Raw genomic sequence first — 25,285 nt, 5'->3', positions numbered from 1 at the left:
CTGATAAATCATTTCAGGTATGAACTGAAACATTCTAACTTCTTTACATTTCAAATAAGGAAGTTCACAGGATTTTGGAAAGACTGCTCCCTAACTTTCTAGGATAACAGCTGCCCCAACATTTATGGTTTATTCTAACAGTCACAAGAATTTTGCACATTTGCAAGATTGTTCATCAGTGGCATTCTCTCTGGCATTTAAAAAGGATGGTCAGAGGATAAGAGAGCAAGAGACATTTGCTGTAGTTTTGCTTCACATAGATTGTCTTTTATTAAAGACAGCTGATAAAACTTTTCAGTACGTTAACAAAGGCAGCAGCTACCACTGCAATAACACGGGACTTGTAGCACTGTATAACAAATGACACCACCTACTACTTCAGAGACTTGAAAGGAGAAACAGGCCTGCCTTCATTTCCTTCTGGAGACAGATGCTTTACATCAAAAATAGCTGACTGGCATTTCTATTGAGGTTATAAATGCTGCCTTTTATGGTCAATTTGGAATTATTCCCATTATTAGCATTTTACCGTGGTGTGCTTGTTTCCTTAGTGGGTTTTGAGGGCGGTGGGGGAAGGTGCTCATGGGGAGGAGGGAAAAGGAATAACAGATTAGTTAATGAATAATGAAATAACACAAGGCAAGCATTTAGTTGCCTGAGGTGGTTTTGGTTTACACTGATGACAATTTTTTCAGATTTTCCCTTAGGTACCAAAATTAAAGGAGAGCACTGGGACTTATCAAAAAGGACTTATCAAAAAGTCCTCTCTAAAATTAGAGAACTATAGAATCTTCAAATGACTCAAAATAATTTGGAGTAGTATTTCAGGATTACACTACTGTAACCATATACAGTACTGGACCCCCAAACAGAATAAATCTTAATGACGTAGAAGATGAACTGCCTTCTTGTTCATCATCTTGGCTACACATACAGCAAATGCCATAGCAGTACAGTCCCAAACACAAAAAGACAATTTTACTCCTACATGATCAAGTTACAGAGAGAGAAACTAATACACAAACACTTACTCTAGCACAAATGTATGTTTTGCATGGCAGAGGAGTATGAAAAAAGAACAGGCCAAACACAAGCAGGGAAATCAGAAATTGTTTTCCTCAAAGCTCTGCTTACAGATGACCTTCTCTGCTCAACACTACAGAAATCAGGGCAGTAGATTCTGAGATGAAAGAGCATTTTGTTGATGCTGGGGTACTTCTAAGGAAATTATGGCAATTTTTACCCCAGTAGACTCATAAGTGCAAGATACTTCTCAAATACCCACTTTAAAGAGTCACTGAAAAGATGTTGCCAAAGTCCATCTTGCTCTTAAGGAATTACTGCTGTGTCTGATACTGTAGATGCTCCAAAACAACCCCAGGACTGTTGAATAAATACTGTAATAAATGTGGCCAACCTACCAGAAACACAGAGGTTGTGTATTGTTTTTAAAAATTGCAATCAAGGACACTTTTTCTTTTAAGAATTTCTTTTGAGTTAAAGAAGGACACAAAACATCAATCACAAATGAATATTTTGTGCCAGCACTTTGAGTTTAAAAGAGGTGAAAAATTCAGATATTTCTCTTTGATAACTGAAGACACATAGGTGGTACAATGACTGAGTAGTCAAACAGCAGATTAGGTCTAGAATGGCTCACTAGGCATGAGAGAAAATCATGCTGGACTGCTGCATCTGATCAGTGGCCACTAAGTAATCTGCTGTCATGCCCTTTTTTATCCTTCTGCAGTGATAGCAAGAATTTTCTCTTGAACTTTTACTACTGGTGGAAGGAAAAAGCAGGGGAGGAACATGCTGAGAGACAACTGCTGCCAACTGCATCTTATTATCCGTTGACAACACACAAAATCTTCAGTGGCTCATGGAAACAGACATTTTTATCAGAATGATCTGGTGTTCTCAGATAAACCAAGCAGCAGTTATGGAGAGAGACTCATGTTTCTACCTGGTTCTCTACACTACAAGGCCTCTAAAGAACAGCATTTTGCATGTGCTGTGTCTGGAATTTTGTCACAAACAGTACATGAACCACAACTAAGACGCTGATCTCCCATAAGCTGGCTAAGACAAAAGTCAATTGTCTAGGTACTGATAATTTGGTGCAAAAAACATTCTGGATCAAGATGACAGGATGTATTGCAAAGTAGTATGGATCAGACAGAATGAAAAAGCTAAAATAGCTAAAATTCAAAGTTAAAAGGGATTTCTGGTGTCCTCAAACCAGAAAGCAAAACATTCAGTTCTGCTGGAAAACAAATAAAAAAACCAGCATCTTTGCAAGCTCTTAAAATGGAAAAATGCCCTGCAACTTTTCCTCTACAAAAGTTAAGTACATCACTTAAATTTCAAATCTGCTTATGAACAATTTTAGTAAGTATGCTTTTGTGTCAACAACAGCTTTCAGTTTAAACAGTTAAGAGGGGAAATGGAGAAGAAAACATTCACCCTGCCAGTATTAATTTCAACACAGAGCACAGTTTCTGCTAATATAACCACTGTTGTATTAGTCAGAAATGGACCTAGACATATGTGCTGCAAAGGGAATCTGTGTCCCTATTTAATTACCTTAAGAATGAGCAACATAAATAGCTATATACATTCAAAGAACAATAGACCAAGGATCTGGAGGGGAGTGGATCTGATCCTTGTATTCAGTCATCATTTTTAAGAGTAGTATGTTTTTAACACCAAATAGAGAATCACCATACCTATTATTTACTAACAAGTCATTAAACAGAGACCTCATTCATTGTTCGCCAAATTAACAAATTATTGATTTCCAGGGAAGATACACACCCTGCAGAAAAAAAAGGACCTCCAAATAAAGAATAAATAAATAAAGACATTTAAAAAAGTAAATAGGAATTAAATAGTTTCTGTTGAACACTATCTATATATAGTCTCAGGTGAGGATAATATATTATGCTAATAAGGTAGAAAACCAGATTGATTTAATACCTGGTCACCTTAACAGCTGATGATACTACAAAAATATTAGGTCATGCATATTTTTTTAGTTTTTTTTTTCTTTTAGACTTGGATACTCCCATCTGGACACCTAAAGCAGATGACACTTTAACCCACCTGGTGAAAGGAGGATATGCATGGAAATTATATGCATCTAACCTTGTGCATTTTGAAACACTGGAGACTTTCCTATCTCAAATTGCAAACTACATGATACGTAAATTTAAAGCCAGAAATTAAAAAGAGAAGGAAGGGTTTCTCACCCGTTTTTTTCCTATTTATTGGTGACAGATGTGGGAGTCTTCATCCACAAGCATATCATGAAATTAGTTTGTTGCTGGACTGAGACATCAGTATCATTAAGGAAACCCACGGCTGTGAGTCAGGGAAGAGTTCTAGACTTGGCATAGGAAGGAAGCATCAAGCAGTCTACTTTGTTTCTCAGTAGGGGAAATTTTACTATCAATGTTCTCCAGCCAGTGGAGTTTTTTTCCCTTCAACATCTTGTTCATCTCAACCTCCAAGACTGCTCAGCATATTATAAATATAGTTATCCAAAACCAAACAACCATATATGGATACATGCTACATCTTGATGCTGAAAAACTAGCTACCATTGGCCTTTATGTAAGTTCAGGGCAGGCCAGTTTACAGATCAGCAAGTTAACAAAAGCATGTGTTACAACTGTTAGAGGCTGTCAGGATCCTAACAACAGCTGAAAACATCCCACATAAATGTACTTACACTTGTAATTTCTGTGTATCTAGATGTTTTTTCCCAATGGTCATGCATCAATGGCTTTGGTTTATGCTTAAGAAGCCTCCTAGTAATCACTCAGTTTATATGGAAACTGTGATGGGCATTTTTAGATAACATACTTGTATTACCACAATAAAAGCTAAAGAGGAACATACGTTATGAGCATTTCATATTATGGTTGTATTAAAAAAAAAAAAAGGTAACATTTTCCAGACCTCAAAGTGTTTCTAATTAAACTTCTTTGCTTTCCAGCTTAAATGTTGTCATCAGTATAGGACAGGATAATCTTATTCAGTTTTCCTCGCACTTTAGGATTCCATTTAAAACAAAAAACCCAAATCACTTCAATTTTGTTTATAGGAATCCAACTGTCTTCAATTTGATGATTTTAATATATAGTTATGATTATCTTATAAAACACTTAACAACTTATTTACCTTGTACAGCATAAATATGCTGCATACTAAGTAGGAAGTCTGTGCTTCAGGCAAATGAAAAGCCCAATGAACAGAAATGTCATCTGTACTATCATAATGACAAACAGAAATTGCTCAAAACCTTTCACTAACAGAATTCTGTCCTATTAAAACAAAGTAAGTTTATTAAAATGAAAATCAATTTGTGAGTAAATGTATTTTTACCTGCACTTTCTTTCTAAACCTTGGAAAACAGAAAAGAAAGGGCTTTGTGTTGTTGCCTAAAGACAAAGCCCACTTTTAAATTAAAAGAAATGTAAAAAGTTTAAAAAAATATAATGTACTTCACCCCAGCAGCTCACATGCAGGTCTGATTAGAATAGCTGTCCACACAAACACAATCAAAACTGGCTAATCTTCAGAGATAAGTCTAATACACAGATCATCAGAATTTTTAATCACAATTATTCTCACACTATTAGCATTAAAACATGTTCGTTTTTCCAATCAAATAAAGTGCCATTAGAAAATAAAAATGACTGCTGAAAATGAATGCATTATCCACTTATTTTTGCCCAGATACACAGAGAAGGTTGTAAGCTTTTCCAAGATGCTTGTGACAGACATATTACAATAAAGTTCTATTTTCGAGCAGAATAGACAACAACTGCAGTTTCAGAAAGAAGTAATGTTAATTTCTAGCCTTGAAAATTTAACTAGGTTCTAGTTAGGGGAATCTCAATGTAATGAGGTTTCCAATATTTCGACGCAAATGTTCAGTTTAACATTAAATTTCAAACAAGCCTTTGCACCTTTGGCTGACAACTGAATTAAATGCTTGAGAACTAGACTAATGTTGGTATAACTGTATGTTTTCCCAAACTATTTATGTACTTACAGTCAAAAGGCATTGCTTTTAGGCACATTGTATAAACCATTATGCAACTTGACATACCTGCTCTGAGCACAAAGAACAATAATCTTGGTAATTTTTTTAAGGCTTTCATCATGCACAATTGTTATTAAGACAGTTCACAGACAAAGTGTGGTCTTAGAGTATTACAGAAAAGCAAATGCTAGGACTTTTTGAGGCATTGCATCTTTTTCTTCTCTTTGTCCTTTTTCATCTGGCTCCTATCACTTCCATGCTTTTTACCTAATGCAATAAGCTTATGCCCAAACTTGTCTTGAGTTTGATTTTTACACACAGAATTATGAGAGCAGCTGAGAAAAGAGGCACGTACTAGAGGTTTTTTGTAAAATGCTGAATTACAGTGTTCTGTGTAATTCATAAAAATTCATGCCTTACCTTTTGGCAGCCAGTAACTTGCAGATGTCCCCTGTACAGTATTAAGCAATTAAAAGCATAGTACATATAAAAATTATTAACTTCCACAGAAAGTGCACAGATTTAATTTTTATCCTTACATCTTAAAGATTTCAGGGCTGCAGTTTCTAAAATTTGGTCTTTTGATCATTAATAGTAAGACCACTAATTGCTCACTAGGCTTTTAGAAGGTTGTGGCTTCTAAAAAACCAAAATTACTTGCAGCTAGGGTAGCCTTGTTTACCACATCTGAATAATGACACGTGTTTACAGTAATTAATATCAATAATAGCAGGACATGATCAGTGGTAAGTTACACATTCTACTCTGAAAGACTGCACATGATGCAGCATATGCTGTTTATCAAACAGAAGTTTTCTGTATTTGTCAAACTAAAATTTTAAGAAATGGACACATGAAGCAACAATTTAAGTAATATTTTCTTTTTGTAAAAGCAGTAAATTAATTACTTCAAAGGCACAAGAGGACAATTAATAGTTGCAAGACTAGCACCAATTCCTGCCTCTGAAATTCAGTGTTAGAAATTATTCAGTGAAACCAGATGCTTGCTCCAAACTGGACCAGATAAAACCCTCTATGGCTGGGGCAAGGTATAATCCAGAGCCAGTAGAATTGCTAAGCAATTTTGTAGTTGATGACTCAGATGATTTTGCCTCAATTTTACAACAGCTATCACTCATTCTATTGAACACCACAGGATCCCACAGAAATTAATTTAGGGTTCTACCAGTGAACTTTCTGTTCAAGCTAATTTTTCCACCCAAACCAAAAAGTTTGTCTGCCGTGCAATTTCCATAATCTCTGCTCAGAGAGCACTTTCTTCCTCTATTATGGGTAAAACATTCGACTTGTGAACTAGTCAGCAAAAAATCTCTAGCAATGTAGCTATCCGATTAGAATTTTCCAAGCAGAATTAAGGAAGTATCATGGATCTTTCAAAAAGGACAGAACATGTCTGATAATTTTAAGTGCGTTTAAATGCAGTCAGAATGTGAAAAAATGAAGTAGAAAACTTAGTTGCAATAAAATTCCACCAAATAACTCCACTATAAATATATTAATCATTCACCTCCATAGAATCTAAGAGACATACTGCAAATCTTCCTATGGAATTTAATACAGGGGCTTTATCGTGGATTTTATTTACTGTTGCTGCTTTATTGGAAGAAGTTTATATTTTCTTTCATGCTGTAATTGTTTGCAAAGAGCTTGAGGCAGCCAGATGTTGAGGCAACTGGCACTGTTACAAACCAGAATGCCAGAATTAAGTTATTTATTGTTAAGGAAGACAATCCTTACTGGAACACCTGAAGAATTAGTAAAACTTCCTCAGCCTAGTAATAAAGCTGTTCAATGTAGGGGAGACATTTCAATAGGGTAGGTACAATGGATTGCACTTTTGCTCTCCAGTAAAACTAACTGTGGTAAACAGAATCATGTGGATGCAAAATGAAGAGGTAGCCAATAAAAAGTGGGGTTCAGACAGTTTCAAAAAGGGACTGTTCCTTGGGGGAAACAAGCAACTCTCCATCTCCTCCCCGCTGAACCTTCTCATTTGCAGGCATCTGATCTCTGGACTAACTTTCTGAAGCAAAAATGTGTTCAAACTGATACTGAAGTTACTTTCAAAACCAAATACAAACCAAATTACTTCATACAGACACCTGCCACCCATCCCCTTCCTAGCAGTCTGCAAAAGTACAGTTCTTCTCAGGCAGATCTCAGACCAAAACCAGCCTCACTGCAGGGCATTTCTCCTCTTTACACAAAATTACATTCAACCCAAAGGTGTGGGAGGGTGGGGGAGAAGACCTCTTGCAGCAAAACTATCTTGTGAGAAAGAAACTTTCTCCAGAACTTGTAGGGGAAAAAAAATCTAGTAGGATGTGTCAATACACAACTAAAAAACATTCCGTGATTGAGAAATACATCAAAAATACAGATTAGGAAGAAAATTAAGAAATTATTTATTGCAAAACATCCTATTGAGAATGTATAGTTGTTGGTTTATTTAATGGGCATTAAACTCACATTCTTATGAGTTCTCATTGCGTGATAAATCCCTTGCATTGTTTCTAGAATCAGCACTAGAACATTCTATTAGGAAAAGCCTGGCTGGATTCCCTTTTAATTGAGCTCAAACAGATGGTTTAATTTCTGAAATGCTAATCTGCTGGTGTGAGCTCTCTATTTCATGGCACTTTATTTCTGATTGACACCAAGGGCAAATTTTCCAGGCAAAGGCAATCTCGCTCTCTCCAGGAGCTGATGTAGGCAGCTCAGTATTCCCTGCCATATTACTATCAGAGTGTAAATCAAAATTAAGTGCATAAATCTACCCATGAAACACCAATTATTCAATTCCACAATTTCAGCATCTTCAAAAACTACTACCCCTCATCATCTCAAAGCATAATGATTTGTTTTATTGAACTCAATAGTACAAATCCAGACTATTTAGTTTCTTATTAATTAGTTTCAAAAACCTAATTTTCAAATTATTCAGTAAATTAACATCACAGCTGAGTACAAACACAAACATTGTGCAGTTCTTTTCATTCTTGAAGTGTAAGCACAGGAAAAAAAGAATATCTGCCTACTAAGATGTGGAAGAAAAACACTAAAATGATAGATGAAACAAATCTGCACTCGAAGGGACAGGCCTAGCAGACTTTACATCTTTTTTTTCTTTAAGCATTTTTGATGGTGGACTGAACATATCTATACATGAGATAAAGACTACATGAGATAAAGACTGGCATAATGAAAATACATATTAAAAATAATGCAAGATTTTCATTTCAAGTTAACTGAGGTACAGTCCTACAAAATTTCTGAATCAAAGTCTTGACAATGAAATAACTCAAGTATTATTTGGTATAAGAATGCCTTCACTTTGGAGAATTTATGAACTATCCAAGGGTTACATCACCTAATGGTACTTGAAGAACATGGGTAGGTGCCCAGAGAGAAACCAGAATGTATAAATTAATACTTCCCTGATTAACTTCTTGAGAAACATACTACACCAACAATAAACATGCATGATTTTTGTGAAAACATGGTGGGTTTTTTTTTTTGGAGATTTAGTCACATAACATTTTGAACCTGTGGGCAACAGAGCCTACAATGGAAAGTGGTTGCATTAACCAAAGAGCCCTGGGGTACTGGGTTTTTTTTTAACTTTTATTTTTGTGCGAAGAAAAGACTTTATTAGCAAGCACACAAGGGATTGCCATCAGACATACTAAAAACCTGGTATGACCTGTGTGCTAAGTAAATAGCATATGAATTATCAGAGTGTTTCCTTCTCCCAGACTACATGCTTAGCACAAAATTAGCGTTTCAACCATTCTTGGTAAGAGTAATTGACTATTTATTGGAGTTCTAGAGGTTAAATAAATAAGAAAGGGGGAGTTAGTATATAGATGCCTATTTCCAGCATTTGTTTCCCCTTTAGTAAAAGCATGTCTATACATTTCCCTGTTCATGAAGTCGAAAGACTTGGAAAATACATTACGTCAATAATTAGACTTAGTAGAAGGACTAATATTTATGGGAATTTTGTAAACATTTTTATAGCTAAGTATGAAATTTAAAACACTCTGAATTACCATAACAATGAACTTCTGGCTTACTTTGCCAAGTGTTCCTGCAGCTTACTGCTTGGAAAACTTTAAGCTAAGGCTAGCTCATAGGTGCTTGCATGCTTCCACATGAAGTCAGAACATAGAGAGTTCAATTTATCTCACATATGCAGGAGAAACAGAAGCAATTCTAAACAAGTCAGTAGTGGCATTGCAATGCAATATCGGTATAAGCAAAAGAAACTTGAATGAATATATTTTCATTTCAGTCATTTAGAACTTGCATAGACAAAATAGCTCTGTATTGATTAGAATATCAATGTACAACAAATTATTCTAGATGGGAAATAAACAGCAACTTAAACACATTTTAATTCAATTTCAAAGCTCGCAAATCACACTGAGCAAACCAATTGATCTTAGACATTTGTGTGTTTAACTGCTTGTATAATCAGGAGAGCACAAATCAACTCCCCATAACCTAGCTCTCACAAAAGTGAAAATGAGAGCTGTAATGACAGGATTTCCTGCTTGTTCCTCTACATCTTACACAAAGATGGATCACAATATTGAGAACTAGATTTAAGTATTCTATAATTGCCCAAAAGCACATTCAATCTTTGCTTTTAAAGAGCTGCTACAATGCAGGAGAAAACACACGTACAATTTTCTGTGGTAAGGCAATAAATATTCTCATGTATTTCCCAAAGGAAATTCAGTGTTTTCAGCTGAGTAAATCAGTTTTCAAATTATATAACTCATTCTGATATTGTATTTCAGGTACAGGTAAATATCCCCATTCCAGTAGCCTGTATTCTTTTCTTTGTCCCTTGATGGAGGTCACAGGGATGGAAAACACTACATGAGGCTTTTTCCTTCTTCTGTTTTATTTTTTTTAAGGTGGGAGACACTAATCTCTGCTGAAGCAGGAATACTTTAAGATTCAGAGCAACATATAAGCCTATCTTGAAGCTGACAATTGTGCACAACAACCACCCCAAATGTGTAATAAAAATATTTTGGAGGGCTGTGAACAAGTGTAATTGCAAATACAGAAAGAAATAGTTTTGTTCAAAAGAATAAACATTGTTTTTCCCAAATAGCTGGATGTAAATAATGTATCTGCCCTGGACTTAGTTTCAGACAAGAAGGATATGAAAGGGGTGAAGTAAAACAAAAACACAAGAAAATTGAGTTGCAGACTAGTAAGATTTTACAAAGCTCAAGAGGAGCAGAGAGACTTTGTGTGTGGATAAACTCTTTACTTGGGGAAATATTGCCATTTCTGTGCAAATACTGAAGAGTCTTCATACTTGAAATGAAGGGAATCTTGCATTCAGTTAATTTTCTTGAATTTTTCTGTTCTGCACAACCTTTAAGCTAGGTCACCCTTGCACTACACACACTGAAAAATGTCACAGATATTCTGATATCAAATCTCAGAGTCATTTTTTCATGGTGTTTCAATAGGGACAGTCCAACAATTTACAGTAACCAAGAAAGGGCTCTCTTAACCTTTTGAGATCAGAGAGTGATGTCCTCTTTTCAATAAGGATGTTCCACTATCTCCTCTCCCAGTGAAGCTAATCCATGCCTAAGCTGAATCTGTCTGAATTCAAACGAAAAAAAAAAATAAAAACATGTCATCTGGAAATACAGTTCTCATCACTCATGCCTTTTCCTCTTATTAGGAAACCATAGTACCTGCTTTAGTGCCTGGAAGTCCTACACACCCTGTAACAATTGGTTCAGTCTTTAGCAGGAAGAGAGGAAGAACTGGATCCTGGGAAGTTTTCTTTTTCCTCACACCTTCAACAGGAGCAAAGAAAGGAGGCATTTTCAGGAAGCCAAGAGCACTGCTGGGATGGAAGGAATCCACAGCCACTCACATTACTGAAGCAGAAAGTTTGGCACACTTGAGAGGAAGCCTTAAACAATGCCAGGCTTAGCAGCAACTGGTGCTGCTAGTAGGAAGATGTGCAGCCCTGACAAAGGGCAGGAGAGGCTGAGAGCTCAGAGGGCACATGGGCAGTCAACAGAAGCTCCTTCTGCTCCACTTTCAGTACAGGCAGACAACTAAACAGATGGATCAGCTGTACTTAAAAATACAGCTCTGTGGTCATCCTATAACACCAGTAGATAAAGCTAAAATATTACCATGTGTTCATTATTTTGAATGAATAAGTAAACAGGCAGAACAACATTTTAAAACAAGGATTTGCAGCTGTAAATTTTCATGTTTTACTGACAGTAATACATGGTGTTAAAACCATACATATATTGTTTCTCTAGGGAATTATGTCAGCTTTATCTGTACTATGGTCCAGAAACCAGGAGTATGGATGGCAAGGGACCCTAGTTACATTTGAATAACAGGGACTAGGCAGACCTGCTCAAAACAGCTGCAGGAGCAACAGATACATTGCTGGTGAGGGATCTGCTGTATCCCTGGAGCAGTGTGGCTGTGACATTGGATCCAGGGTAGCCAGTTTTTCTGTCAGCTGAGGATCAGAAGCAGACAATGCAAGAATCACTGCTAAACCATCCATTACTGGCATTATCAGTAGATTTAACATAGCAGAAGCTCTTAAAAAAGTTTATGAAAATTCTCCCTGGCAACAACAGGACATGTCCTTAACAAAGTGGCAAAATGCATTTAAGCTTTTTCCCCTCACAGTTACTCCAAATCCGGTAAAGCTACGAGAGGCAATTCCTGACTGTTCATGAGAAAATCAAATAGGAAAATTTGGCACAGAAACATTGAAGGAAAAAAAAATATAATAAAGTAGATCTTGATTACATATGTTTCAAGACAAAAATGCTATATTTACTTTATTTTTTTAAAGATGCATGTACTAGTGGAAGTATTTTCTTTTAGAAGTCCTGCCATGAATAAACCCCATGAATTATGAGCACTTTCCTTAAGAAGGCAGTGAAAGCATGTTATCTCTAAGGTGCCTATGAAATTACAGTCAATTATGTGGAAATCACTAGCATTCTTCTTTCACCAGTTAGACAGCTTGAGGTAGAGCTTATTACAAGCCTGAAGCCTTTGGCATGAAATCTGTACTCCAGCATTGGGGAAAAAAATTAAAGAAGCACTTGTAGAAACTGCTTTTTAATGTGATATTGTGTTAACTGATTACATAATCCCTTCAAGTCAAAAAATGGTTTAGTCCCCCACATCATGATTAAACCATCTAGTGGAAATTGTATTTATTTTGCTTATAGGTACATTTCTCCTTTCCCCCTCACTCTCTGTGTGTGTCTTTATGTATGTTGTTACAGTAAGACATTTAATCAAGCCCTTTTGAAGTGGTAGAGTGGAAACAGCTGCAGCTGACAATGTGCTGATGACACGGGGCTTAAAGCTGTCACGAGCTCCAGACTGCAAGCAGCACTAATATGTGGTTGGGATGGTACTGACTTACAGGTCATGACACCTCCTTGAGGAATGCTCCTAAGCCAATCAGCTCAAGGTGGTGGCTCAAAGTCTTAAGGCTCTGGTGAGCTCTCTTTCATTTAATACTCTTGAGGTCACACTTCAAAGTGCCCTTTCGTCTCAAAAGCCATTGGCCATATGTGGGGGTTCTAGAGCAGCTTTTTAATGGCTGGCTTCAGTCTCAGACTTAAAAAATTAGAAACGCAGCTCTATTACACAAATGATATCTTAAAAGTTGAACAAAGGCTGAAGCTTAATTTGGTATCTCACATGATTGTAAAGAATGGCAATTTAAAGACAGTTTCTGGAGGCCTGATTTTTCCACAACAAAGCAAGCTTAAAGCTCCGATTTTAGAGCCTAACAACTTGTTAAAACAATTTCCTGGTTTGTGAAGATTACAATATGTAGGGCACACAAAAATCATCTCTGAATACAGCTTTTCTTCAGCAATTCTCACTCTCAGAATAATTACTGTATAAATGTCCAAGAAATTTATGGTTTCATTTCTTCATGCAACTGAATTTACTAAAATTAGACTAACGTGATTAATGTACACTCAAGGCAACACTGCTAGAACAAACATATGTGTTTCTCACTGAGAAAGCTCTAAAATTATTTTGTTTTGATCATGGTACAACACACAATGCAGTAACGTATTTTTGGAAAGCATTCATAAAGATCAAGGGGCTAGGGAGGCTAATCTCTGTAGGTTACCTACATAGTTGAAGGAAGAAAAGACAGTCCGGTAAGAAATAACTGATTGCAAATAAAAGTAGGTTTGTTTTCTGAACTGCTTCCTGGATTCCTCCCTAACTCTTGGCTGTCCAGGGGAAGTTGCCTCTCTGAAAGCTAAAAGAGACATAACCTTGAGAATGCTTGCTTCTTTAGTAAAGACAAATTGATCCAATCTTGAAAGCAGCAGTATGTTCTACAGAAAATACTGCTCTTCTGAAATTTGTCTGGAAATTACTTTCATGGACGATAAATACCCACCTACTGCAAATAAAGCCAATTGTGAACATTATTAAGATAACAGCTAGGTCTATATCTTAAACACTAATACAGCCAGACTTGTTTTTAATTTGCATCCAAGCTCTTTTTCAGCTGGTGCAGCTATTGTATCAAAGTGTTTTAATTGTTTTACCATCTGCAGAGAGAATGTGTATCCAAAAGCAAGGATGGCATTCAAGATGTGAATATACATTTTAACACACCTTTGCTGTATGCAATTGTTCCTTTACTGAGTATATTTTTCTTGCAAATACTTCAGTCATTGCAATAAGGCTTGTAATGAAAAAAATAAACTGTATTCTCAGACCTCTCAGAATTAGTTCAGTGATGAATGAATCATCCCCAGTATTGCAAAAATAAAATCTTTTTATGCTTGGTTTGTTAAAAACAATAGCCTGCAAGTTTCAGAGAAGTTACATTTTCTGTAAGTGAATACTGTGTTTCTGGCAATGTTTTTAGCTGCCTTAGTCACAACTTTTCTAAAAATGGATTAGTTGAATGAGAATGTAACACAGACATGCAGGCATATTGGTGCTCACTGGTCTCCCGTTTTGAGACACTGAAATAAAAGGGCTTGTCTAGGAGACAAATGCAAGAGTGAAGACTGCTGTCTGGAAAAAGCACTAAAATAGCCAATTAAGTATCTCTGAAAGTAGTAAATCAGATGGCCATTTAAACTGGACATGGGTGCAGAAGAGCTCAGCAGAGCAGTTTCTGGATCCAAAGGGCTTATAGATTAGGTAGCAGATGAGGAATTGCTGTGCACAGAGTATTGCTTCATTCCAAAAGCAACAAGAATGGTTGAGAAATCAAAGAAAGAGATGCAAAAGGAAGATAGAATGCTGAGAACAAAACTGTGTTCCAATACCTAAACGAGCATAAAAAATTCACTAACCATCAGTAAAAGATTTGTTTACAGTATTATTAAAATCTCTTACTGCTCTTAAGGACTGTATCCTATAGTAGCAATATTAGAGTTATTATACAATATGTTATATTTGCAAAGGAACAGATGTTAGAGAGTGGAAATCTGAGTTTTGTTTCAGGCTGTGCTAGATGAAAATCTCTCAGGAGCTAGGCATTGGTCTAAAGTTATTCTAAAGAATAAGTGATAATTTAATTGTCTTGGTACAGTGAAAGAAAGAAGTTGATAACAAAGAAATGGATCTTCAACTTGGGATCTGGTCAAGTGGCTGGGGAACCAAAGGAAAAAAGTCATACTGAAAAAAAGCAGAGTCCCAGTTTACTTGGGATGCTGTTCCATAATTCACTCACACCAAACAGTACTGTTTAAAGCACCAGAACAAAGGCCAGAAAGACTCTTCTTAATCAGACTCTTTGAGCACTTAATTGTTACTACTAACAAGGCTGATTCACTGCACAGAATGAGACTTCAATGGTGTCACAGTATTCTCACTGAGAGGCTATTTGGGGACAGACCTACTAGCAGCTAAACAGATGCATAAAAGTATACATATAGGTATGTGTTTACATACATGGTATGGTAGAAATCTGCATATTACATCACATTAATACATCTAGCAGTTTGAATTTTCTGTCAAGAAATGTTTCTAGACCATTAGTGATGGATTAAAAAAAAAAAAAAAAAAAAAACCAAAAAAAAAAAAAAAAAAAAAACCACCAAAAAAAACCAAACCAACAAAACCCAAAACAAAACAAAGATCCTTCCAAGCACTGATTCTGTTTAAGGATTTTTCGTTATCATCTTGACTCAGATAATTTGCTGATCCTTAATATTCATATGACAGGGAGAGGATACACAGGCCACATACAAAATACCAAAATCAACTGTGGGCATTTTCATGCTGTGAGTATGGTTTCCACACAGCTCTGGCCTGGATCTCTGCAGTCTCTAGGACAATACCTGGATGCACTCAAAGCAGCTGGTTCAATCAGCACTAGAGAATAGTTCTAGGCACATTTAATTTATTGGCACAGATGCAGCCATGAAGTACACAGTCCTTCAATTATTTTCATTCCATTTTCCTTTGGAAAGATTGGGAGCTTCTGTCTTACCATGTACACATTAAACTGCTTACTCCCAAGTAAGCCTCCTCAAGTGGCTTCGTTTCCTCCCAGTCTGAAACTAGTATGGCAAATCTGAGAGTTAATAACAACAAGCAAAATATGTATGACTACTTGTGGTTTTGTGCACATTTTTGAGACATATCCCTGTAAAGTCATCAGAAAGTTGATAATGGCTGTGAAAATGGATACAAGTTTCCCACTCTGCACCAATAAAATATTCTTAAAAAGTTATAAACCATATGCACACCATGCTTAGCTAGAACATTAAACTATCACCTAGAACATTAAAGTATAATCATCTTTGGAAGAAAGCTGAACACCAGTACCTATTAGAGTTTTACTTACACTAATCAAAGTTAGAAGAAATTTTCTACAATAAAGTGTTTTGATAATCTTATTCTTCAACAATGATTCTTTGGTCATAACATGTAAAGCTTGTCATCAACAATCAGAAATACCTAACCTTTAGAGCACTGTTGCTATGAGCTTGCTGTCAGTCACTCCAAAGCTCTCTGAGAAACCTCAAATATATAACCATATTTATATAGGGTTATACACAATAAACTTATTTCTTAGTTTCTGAGAAGCATTTTGAGCATACAATGAAGCACAGAAAAGAAAAATTGTACCAATCTGCAGACAGCTGAGGGAATACTTTCAATATTAAGGTATTCTCTCAGAAAAAAGGCAAAAGAGTCTTGCATTATGCAAGTGTTATGAATCACAGAGTCTTTATTGTTATTTCACAAAGTATGAAGTAATGAAATAAGTAGTTTTTTGAGAGTTCTTAAGAGACAGTATGGAAATCTGTAATTTCATACAATAAGTTATTATGTTTTTTTTTTTATATTTTGTTGTTGCTTTTGATTCTTAGCTCTGAAAACCCTTTTAAGTATTTTTTTTTTCAAACTTGGGTTTTTCTTTTTTTTTAACTGCATTTGCTGACTTGTATCCTGGAATTTGGCACTGTGGACTTCTGTGACAGAAATTTTCCTAGATTTGATTTATTGCATAGACAAAGTGTTATGTATCTAAAATAAATTCTGCCCCATTCATATTCATGATTTTTTCCTCAAAATGGGAAGGTAATTGAAAAGAAATGTAATATTTAGTAAAAAAAAAAGGTAAGTAAGAAGTATTTTATTTCTTTAATTCCTCATGCAATGAAAATTGGAAATGAGCTTCCTTTCTTAAAAGGCATGTCACTTCTCCTATATATATCTGCTCAAACAATAAGTATTTCTTTGCCAATATACAACTACATCAGAGATAAACATCTTTACGTTTGCCAGAAGTTCATGACAGAAGAAAATGCATAAACGTATTATTAAAAATTCCTTAAACTGTGGCTCACAGGATAGCCTTTCATTCTCTTTTACTAGTGAAGAGATGGAATTGGAAAAGCTTTCCAAACTCATCACATTTAAACACAGATAAATAAATCTAAATCCAGAAGTCTTTTCCAAGTATGTTGGCCAAGACTTATGGCTAGACCACTCCATCGAGGCAACTTGAAAGTGCAGTGATTGGTTTGACAAAGGAACAGTTTCATCTGAATACCCAACAATTAACTACTAAAAGAGCATATGTAACACAGGCTGAGAGATCAAACGCTCCAGCAAGAAGTTCTCCTCAACACGAAGGGTTCAGTACTGTAGCATGTTCACCAACTTCTGTACTGGATATCATTAAGAAGGTACTTACATTAGGTCTTAATCCTGCTGCCATTTCATAATACTTCTCAGCCTCTTCATTAAGACTGGCTTGTCTATCAGGATGGAAAAGAACAACACAGTTACACCTCATTTTTCTTGTGTTAAAATGAAACCATACCTAAAGAAGCACAGCTAAAAACTAAACACTGCAACTCCTCCCTGCTGTTTAAGGATATTATCCTAACAAATGCACAAAATATGTAAATCTAGAAGTTTTCTTATAGTTCAGAATGTCCATTAGCACAAATCCTCTTTGATTACTTCATTTTCTTTTTAGTTCTGCAATGATATTAGTACATAATGGAAAGAAATACAGAAGGCTGAACACTCATCTCAGGCAAAAACAGAGACATACCAGTCTTCACCAGAAGAAAATGTGGCTCATTTTTTGTTATCAGACATACTTAAATTCTGAAACTGTATATTATAACACATGTAGTTTCTCACTTTGTGCCCTTCCAAAACCATTATAATTCCAGTAAAAAAATGGAGAAAAGTTAGGGAACATGAAGTTTTCTAAAAACTAGGTTTCCATGATTGAGGGAATTAATTCAGAAAAGAGTTCTGATTTCAACATTTACTCACATAATCCTGAGCAGGCATTTAATGTAAATCTCACATTCCAAGAGAATGAGTTTCTGGGTACCTGAAGCAGTATTAGCTCAACATTTTTTCTTCTCCTTATTACTACGGTCAGCATCTACATGCTCCTCATAGTTTAGCTTCTTTTCTTCCCCTGAGTTTTTAGTTCAAGGCCTTCAAACAAAAATGCAGTAGGTTGCCAAAGAAATCCAAACATGTTTGTGTCTCAACAGGCCCTTTTTATCACTTCTCTCAAATTCCCCTCTTCTCCTTTTATCTCCACCTTCTTAATTTCCCCTTGACTATCCATTTTGGCTACTAATACAATGAATAACAGTTGATCACATGCATGTCAAGGGAAAGATGGCAAATCTGTAAGAACAGCCAAGCAGTACTCCCAGGTAGGCTACTTATCATCTGCTAAAGTTATTTGCTATTTTCCTATGAATCATAGTGTTAAGTCTTTTCACAGGAGATTTAGGACAGGAGATCTTCAGCATATTTGTGTTTGTTATGTGATTACAGCTACATTTCTGTGATACAAATTGAAACATTTGAAAACAAGGATAAGACTGTAGAGTGGGCTGTTTGATTATTTTTTTTCCTTCTTTTCCTGCTTTTGCAAGAAGTTACTAGTTCAAAAAGTATCAATCAACGGAGAACTTGTTTTGCTTTGTTCATTACATGAGCCTTTACATGATTTGCAATCAGATTGTGTTCGAATTTTGTTTCTATCCACCCAGATTTTAAACATTAGCCACATAATATATGGATAGGGAATTAATCCCAAACATCTTTTTACAGCTATTGGTCTTGGGAGGAGAAAGGGAGAAAGGATAATCACTTTGAAGTTTCTCATGTAATTCCTGTGCAAGCTAAAACCATTTCATGACTAACAATTTGCTAAAAAGAACCTGGTTTATACCTGTTAACTGTTTTAAATTACTTTGCACATGTATCCTTGACTCAGTGGTTGCAATGGTTAGAAATGATTGAATGTCTAAAAATATTCATTCAACCTGCTTCTGAATCACTCCTGCTGGGCATCAGTAGCACTTGAAATGATTGCAAAAAAAAAATAATCTCATACTTAGGAATTTCAGGATTTACAGCAAAGCACTGTAAAATGAAACATGTTACAGAGATTTTTTTTTTTCCCCTGTTTGTACAAAACTGTCAGGACACAAATCACTTCTGAAGTGGTGAAATAACATACAATAAACAAGGTGCCTTTCCCAGGAGGCAAATACAAATGCTACACTTCACCTCCAAAAAGAGTTGCTGGCATGTGAGTGTGTTAACACATTAAAATCCTGTCCCCCCTTTAGGCCAGTGGAAATACAGGGCTTGCTCTCCTGCCACATGTACATCTTGGAACAGGGATCATTAATTGCCAAGTGGAATCAGTTTGAATATATAGTTCTCTGTTAAAAACAGTTTATAGAAATGAAAGCACAACACAGTAACCTGGTCAGAAAAATTGCTAGGTCCATGTCTGAGGCATTCAGCAACTGTTCCTTTAGCTAAGATGGTGCAGAATTCTGGTTCCTATTTCCACTGCAAATCTAAGCTAGAAATTAATTAAGCCCTGAAACAGTTTTCCCTTGAGAAAAATTAAAGGCACAGAGGTAGGAAATTGCAGTAACCCTATGCCACTGAGCAGTAAAGAGCTCTGGATCAATGTCAAATAATGGAAGGACACTATTAAAAGTAAAATAACTCACAGAGTAAAATATTAGATAAAATGTTGATAAAAAATCAGAGAGGAAGAAAAGGGAGCAAAGAGAGGTTCAGAAGAGAGTCTTTCTCATAGTTATGAACTATATTTTAACTTCTATCCTAAATCTTTTCATGAGAACTGCCCTTGAAAACATATCTGATTTTCCCCACTAACAACTAGCATGCAGTCTGGTTTTAAGGGAAAAAATGTTTCCACTTTTTATTCTCTCATATCTTTTAACCTGAGCTTCCAGACCAAAAAATTCCCCATATATAGCTCCAGCTGACTAACAGTGACACCTAAGAATGTGCTTGATGACACATCACTCCTAGACTGTCCTGACACCCAGCTATTATCAGTGAACATTCATTTTGATTTTTACACTGTTCACTGGAAAAAATACTGTAGTAAGAGAAAAACACCACCAATGCTGAGTGATTTAGATACATGTGAGAGAGAAAGGTTAGTTTTACCATGCCTGCTGCTTGGTGCAAGGCTTCAGACTGTTGATTTTTACAGTAAAATCATAGATGTCAGCACATCTACAAAGAAATTTTCTTCAGCAATTCATATTTTAAAATGCTGAATGGCTTTCATAACGGACCTTTTTGTGTAAGAACAAGATTATCAGGTTTTATAATCAGCTGCTCTGTTGCAATGAACTACTCATCCACAGTTGTTCTTTTTTGTTTTAAAAATCTATATAGCCTATATGCTTTGCCATACATATATATTTAAGCACATAGATAGTAAATATAAGATTAATATAATCTGTTCAGACAATAACATAGGGTTAAGGTGTGCCTATGACACTGTATCAGCAAGTACACTCCATGTTTGGTCAGTGTATTCTGGGCTGCTGAAATACTCTGAATATCACTGAAAAATAAAGACCATGTAATGTAGTACTGCTGTAATTTAGACTTCTGTTTTCAACAGCCAAAAAACATCCTGTAACTTCATGTCACATGAGATTTTTCCCAGAAGAAGATATTTTCCCTGTCACAAAAGCCTGGAAAAATGAATTTTTCCTACAAAATGCGTTTTTAAGCAAAGAGGTATTTTTCCTAAATCTGTTTTCATGTGGAGGCAAGGTGAAATTCTTTTCCCGTTTCTAATTATTATGGGGGTGCCGCCACACTGCCACGCTTCATTCCAGAAATGACGATACCCTCGCCCACATGGTGCCTTGCTGCCCATGAGCTGCCTTGCTCCTGGCAGCTGCCCTGGGCTAGGAGAGCACAGTGAACCGTGGCCCTGGCTAACACAGCGCCACGCACACGCCTCGCTGCTCGGCTGGGACACTGCAAACTCCTCTAAGCAGCAGCACTGCAAATGCTACAAACAGAAAACACATGACCAGATACTGCTTCAAGAGCCACCCAAATGGCTGCATGACCCTTGAAGAAAGCTGTCTGGAAAACAAATTTGCTGAGAAAATGAATTTTACAGACAAGTATTACACAAGTTAAAAGTTACCAGACTGTTGCAATGAAATTAATTGCATTCATCGCACATCTCAGCCCTCTCACAGATGACTTGAATCATCTTGCATTGCATTAATGGGTTGCTACAGAAGTCATTTAGGAAAAAAAATTAATAACCATAATGTAATTAGGAAAGGGGAGGTCTCTCAATAATGCACACAGAACTAAGTAATTTTTTTTTACTTCAGATTCAGTCACAAAGAGAGGAAATCAGCAACGTTGGAATATCTGATTGGAAGAGCAGACATTCTTCTTGTGACTGCTAAACTGAGAACAGGCTATCTATAAATACAGCTACTGCATTTGGATCCAGTTAACAATGCTGTTACAAATTTAAGAAAAAGAAATTTAACTTGCAGCACTCCAGTTCTACATTTTCAGAGGTTGTTCATTTTTATTTAGGTTACATTTAATTTTTTTTTCTCAGCAAGTAGGGAGATTAAAAAAAAAAGGAAAATATTTAAGCACTAGATTAGAAAAATTAATTTTATTTTTAAAGATTAGTATGTTTATTTTCTATCCAAAACAGCTGTAAGCTAACAAATGTCTTCATATTTCTCAGTCTTGTGACTCAGGCTAATGGTGGAAACAGCAGTAGGAGAGGAGGGAAAGATGATTCCTTCCTAATTCAAAAATATATCACTGCGCAAAATATTTCATCTGCAAAAGAAAATATCAGAATCCATATAAAAATCTAAGCTTCTGTTATTATCTTAGAGTCATTTTGGAAACCTTGCATCATCCCCATTAATATCAATTTCTGTCTCTTATTCCACAACACGTCTTTAAAATTTATCCCATGTCTCTCACAAGAGTAATTTCATTTTCATGCTCTGTGAACTTCTATAATGTATTTTCTATCTCACAGCTGTGCAGTTCATTCAAAATCCTTACTCACTTACCAGTCAGTTTTTATAGCTCTCTAGGGTACCTAAAGAGCAGTTGGTCACCTACTTGAAATTATGTCAGCCTTCCATTTATGACTGTCTTTAGCATTCCATGTCTAGCAGTGTCACTCTGTGCCAGTTGGAGTACTCCCCTCTTTCTGTCCTCCTTTGTGTCTTGGTATCTGTTCTCCTCTTGGAATCACCTCAGCCCTGCATTGTTCTAAAGCTCCTAAAAATCATCTGCTTCTGAAGAGCCAGACTCCAGGTGGATTTGTAGCTGCTCTGTTACAATGAATGAATATGCATTGCCCTTGTCCAACAAGTATCACAGAAGCAATATATTTGAATTAATTGCTAAGTAAAGCAGTGAACAAGGACGGATAACAAAATCACAACCTTTAGGAAAAATCAGTCAGATGCTAACACATGGGGTTTTGAGCAAATACTTGTCAGCACTGAATTCAGCTTTGCCACCCTGACTCTTTCTAAATCCTACAGACCACTTTAGACTCTCAGAGAGTATTAGGAAGACATTATGATCTTCCACAAAGAGAACTGAGTATTAAGTGAAAAATTAGATCAACTGGGTATCCCAAAGGCACACAAGGGATTCTAGCTAAACTAAAGCAGGCTTTTTTTTTTTAAAGTGTTTCAGTTTAGTGCATTTTCTTTGGTTTTGAAGGTTTTGGCTTTGCACTTAACAGTAAAAATTGAGAATGCAGCTTAGAATCACCGAGATCATTGCTTGTCAAGGCCTCCCAAAAACAGTACACTCCCAACCAGACCAAGTAGAGTGACTGTGGCTGATGTACAGCACAGCAGCATAGCTATTACTTTGAAAGTGAAAAAATGCTCATAACCAGATGTCAATATATGTGCTTCAAAGACCTCAAATGCTACTCAGTGCTCACAGAGAAAGCAGATTTATTAAAGCTATGTCCAGAATAGTATTGATTTACACCACCACATTTTATAATACACGCAGTGATGCCATGAAACCATCTTCTAAAACACACACAGTAAAATGAAGAATCTGACCCCTCTATACCTTTCTAAATTCAGCTGTCATGCCTAACTTGCTATTCGTCTGTCTGTGAAGTAGTAACAATAATCTGAATGTTTCAAATTACTGAATTCTGTCTTGAGAGGTATCATTCACAAAATAATCCTGGGGAAGGGAAGGATCCTTAAAATACCTCATACACCTCTGCCATGTCAAGCTGTTGTTTACCAATGAGCCATCTGTCTTGGTTTCCTTTCTAATCTATTTTTTCAAAATAACTTTTGATTCTACCTTCTCTTTTATAGTATTTTTTTCTTTCATTTCTTATTTAAAATGCTAAAAAATAAAGAAGCCTAGTAAGATATCTTCAGAAGAGAAATTATCTAAAGAACTGCTTTGTGCTAATGAAGTATATTTTTTAAATTTCCTTTTTCATGCATTTTCTATGCTTAGATACCATCTAAATGAAATCAAGTATCCTTATAGCTGTTAAGTGGACAATAGACAATAATTAGATAGTTATCCTAGAAATAAGCATGGAGGACACCTATTACAGTAATGTGAGTTTAATGATAATGTTAAACCCACAGACAGAAGCTTAATGTTATGGAATAACCAGGCCTGACAGCTTTAAAAGCTAAAATAAAAGTCCAAAGCTTTGTTCTATTCAGACAGAAGATAATTAAATATAAGTCTACATTTTAAATCACAGATTCTGAGAATATCACTAAGTGCTCCTATGCATCTCAAAGTAATTATCAGCCTGGGAATATTTAGATTTCAAATTATCATAATGTTCTGATATTATCAGAAATTTTCAATATTCTCTATTTACATCCAGATGAGAAATATGGTCTCCTCTTCCTCTTTTCAGTTGATATGCACACTAAAATTTTAAAAGTCAGGTGAAATGTTACAGAAGGTTCTTCACCAAAGAAAGACTTGTTCTCATATGCAAGCAAAATACATTACCTGCTTGTGAAAACAGAAGTTTTGAAGGTAGGAAATTATGATAAAATAAACAGAATTTAAGAAATGCAAAGTGCTAAGTGCTGCAACAATTTAATTCCACTTCTTTCTATCTTATTAGCAATAATATTGAATTATTCAAAAGAGTTGCTGAGCTTTAAAAAGAATCCTGCATAAGCAAAGCCTATAAAGACTTACCTCCTCCAAAAAAAGAAGAAAATCAAGTGAGGCAGATGTACAAGCACTAACCTGAGCATATGGGCTGCATTGAAAACAACATCAAATTCCGTATTATCAAGTTCAGCTGCTTTTTTTGCCATTTCAGCTGCTTCTATCAGGCGGGATTCTTCTAGGAGGAACTGACCTGCAATGGAATGTGTGAACATCAGCCCACAGGAAATAACTGATGTAATACACCTCAGACAGAATAGTCTGGAAAAGGATGCACAAAAAAAACCCAAACAAACAAACCCAAATGCCAAACTAATAAACCAAGCAACAAACCAATATCTCAGATTCAATGTTTGGTTATTTGCTGATCTGTTCTGTATTTCAATCTCTTTAAACTACAGGCAATGTAGAAAAATTGCAATAAACTTGAAAAGCAATAACAATATTTTTGGAATATATATTCAAGAAAATTGAGAATGATAGAGTAAAATTCAGACATCAAGAAACAATACTCCCAAACGCCATTTGAGAATATGTCTTCCTGCCTACACAATTACCTTTTCTTCTTCTTTTCTTCCTCAAAACAAATTGAAATAAAATAGTATCCACAAATTAAACACATTCCTGAAGAATATCCCAAAATTTGTTTTAGAAGCATATTCCAAAATCACACAAAATGATAAATTCTGTATACATACATGATAATTTTTTCAGCTTTAGAATTCTACATTGTATTTGCTTTAAAACCATTACATATATATGTATACCTTAATGGACTGGTATTTTATAATGTATTTCACTAACACTAAAAGAATCCCAACAGGTAGCTTTTTAAAAGTTTCCTATATGACACTTACCTCTCACGTTAAACAAATATAGAAGATGGCTAAAATCAAATTACTCACATTTTACAAATGACATTATCATTATCATTAAACCAAGTATAAACTGAAAAGAATTAATAATTTAGCATTAGCCACCAAGCTTTAACTGAAGTACAGCAGTTTCAAAACAAAACATGTAACATACAGTAGAACTCTATAAAAATGAATTTTCCTTTGAAGAAAGTGAAAAAAAAAAGAAATTGGAAGGTGCTCAGCCTTATTTTTGCTCGTTTTAATGCTTTTTCACACCTAATCTGTATAATGT

The 25,285-nt window shown here is 35.7% G+C and overlaps 1 protein-coding gene across 1 annotated transcript in view; it reads right to left on the bottom strand.

Annotated features, from left to right (window-relative positions):
- Positions 1-25,285, bottom strand: part of TMTC2 (transmembrane O-mannosyltransferase targeting cadherins 2) — a 237,163-nt gene that overhangs the window by 5,689 nt on the left and 206,189 nt on the right. Inside the window, exons 14-15 of the mRNA XM_059472560.1 lie at positions 24,215-24,329; positions 17,307-17,370 (exon numbers count right to left, since the gene is read on the bottom strand). Coding sequence (XP_059328543.1) covers positions 17,307-17,370; positions 24,215-24,329 — 179 coding nt within the window. The remainder of the gene's footprint in view (positions 1-17,306; positions 17,371-24,214; positions 24,330-25,285) is intronic.

The sequence above is a fragment of the Ammospiza nelsoni genome, chromosome 5, assembly GCF_027579445.1.
Source record: "Ammospiza nelsoni isolate bAmmNel1 chromosome 5, bAmmNel1.pri, whole genome shotgun sequence".
Taxonomy (NCBI): domain Eukaryota; kingdom Metazoa; phylum Chordata; class Aves; order Passeriformes; family Passerellidae; genus Ammospiza; species Ammospiza nelsoni.
Note: the sequence above shows the minus strand (reverse complement) of the source record. Positions and strands in the feature narration are given on the sequence as shown.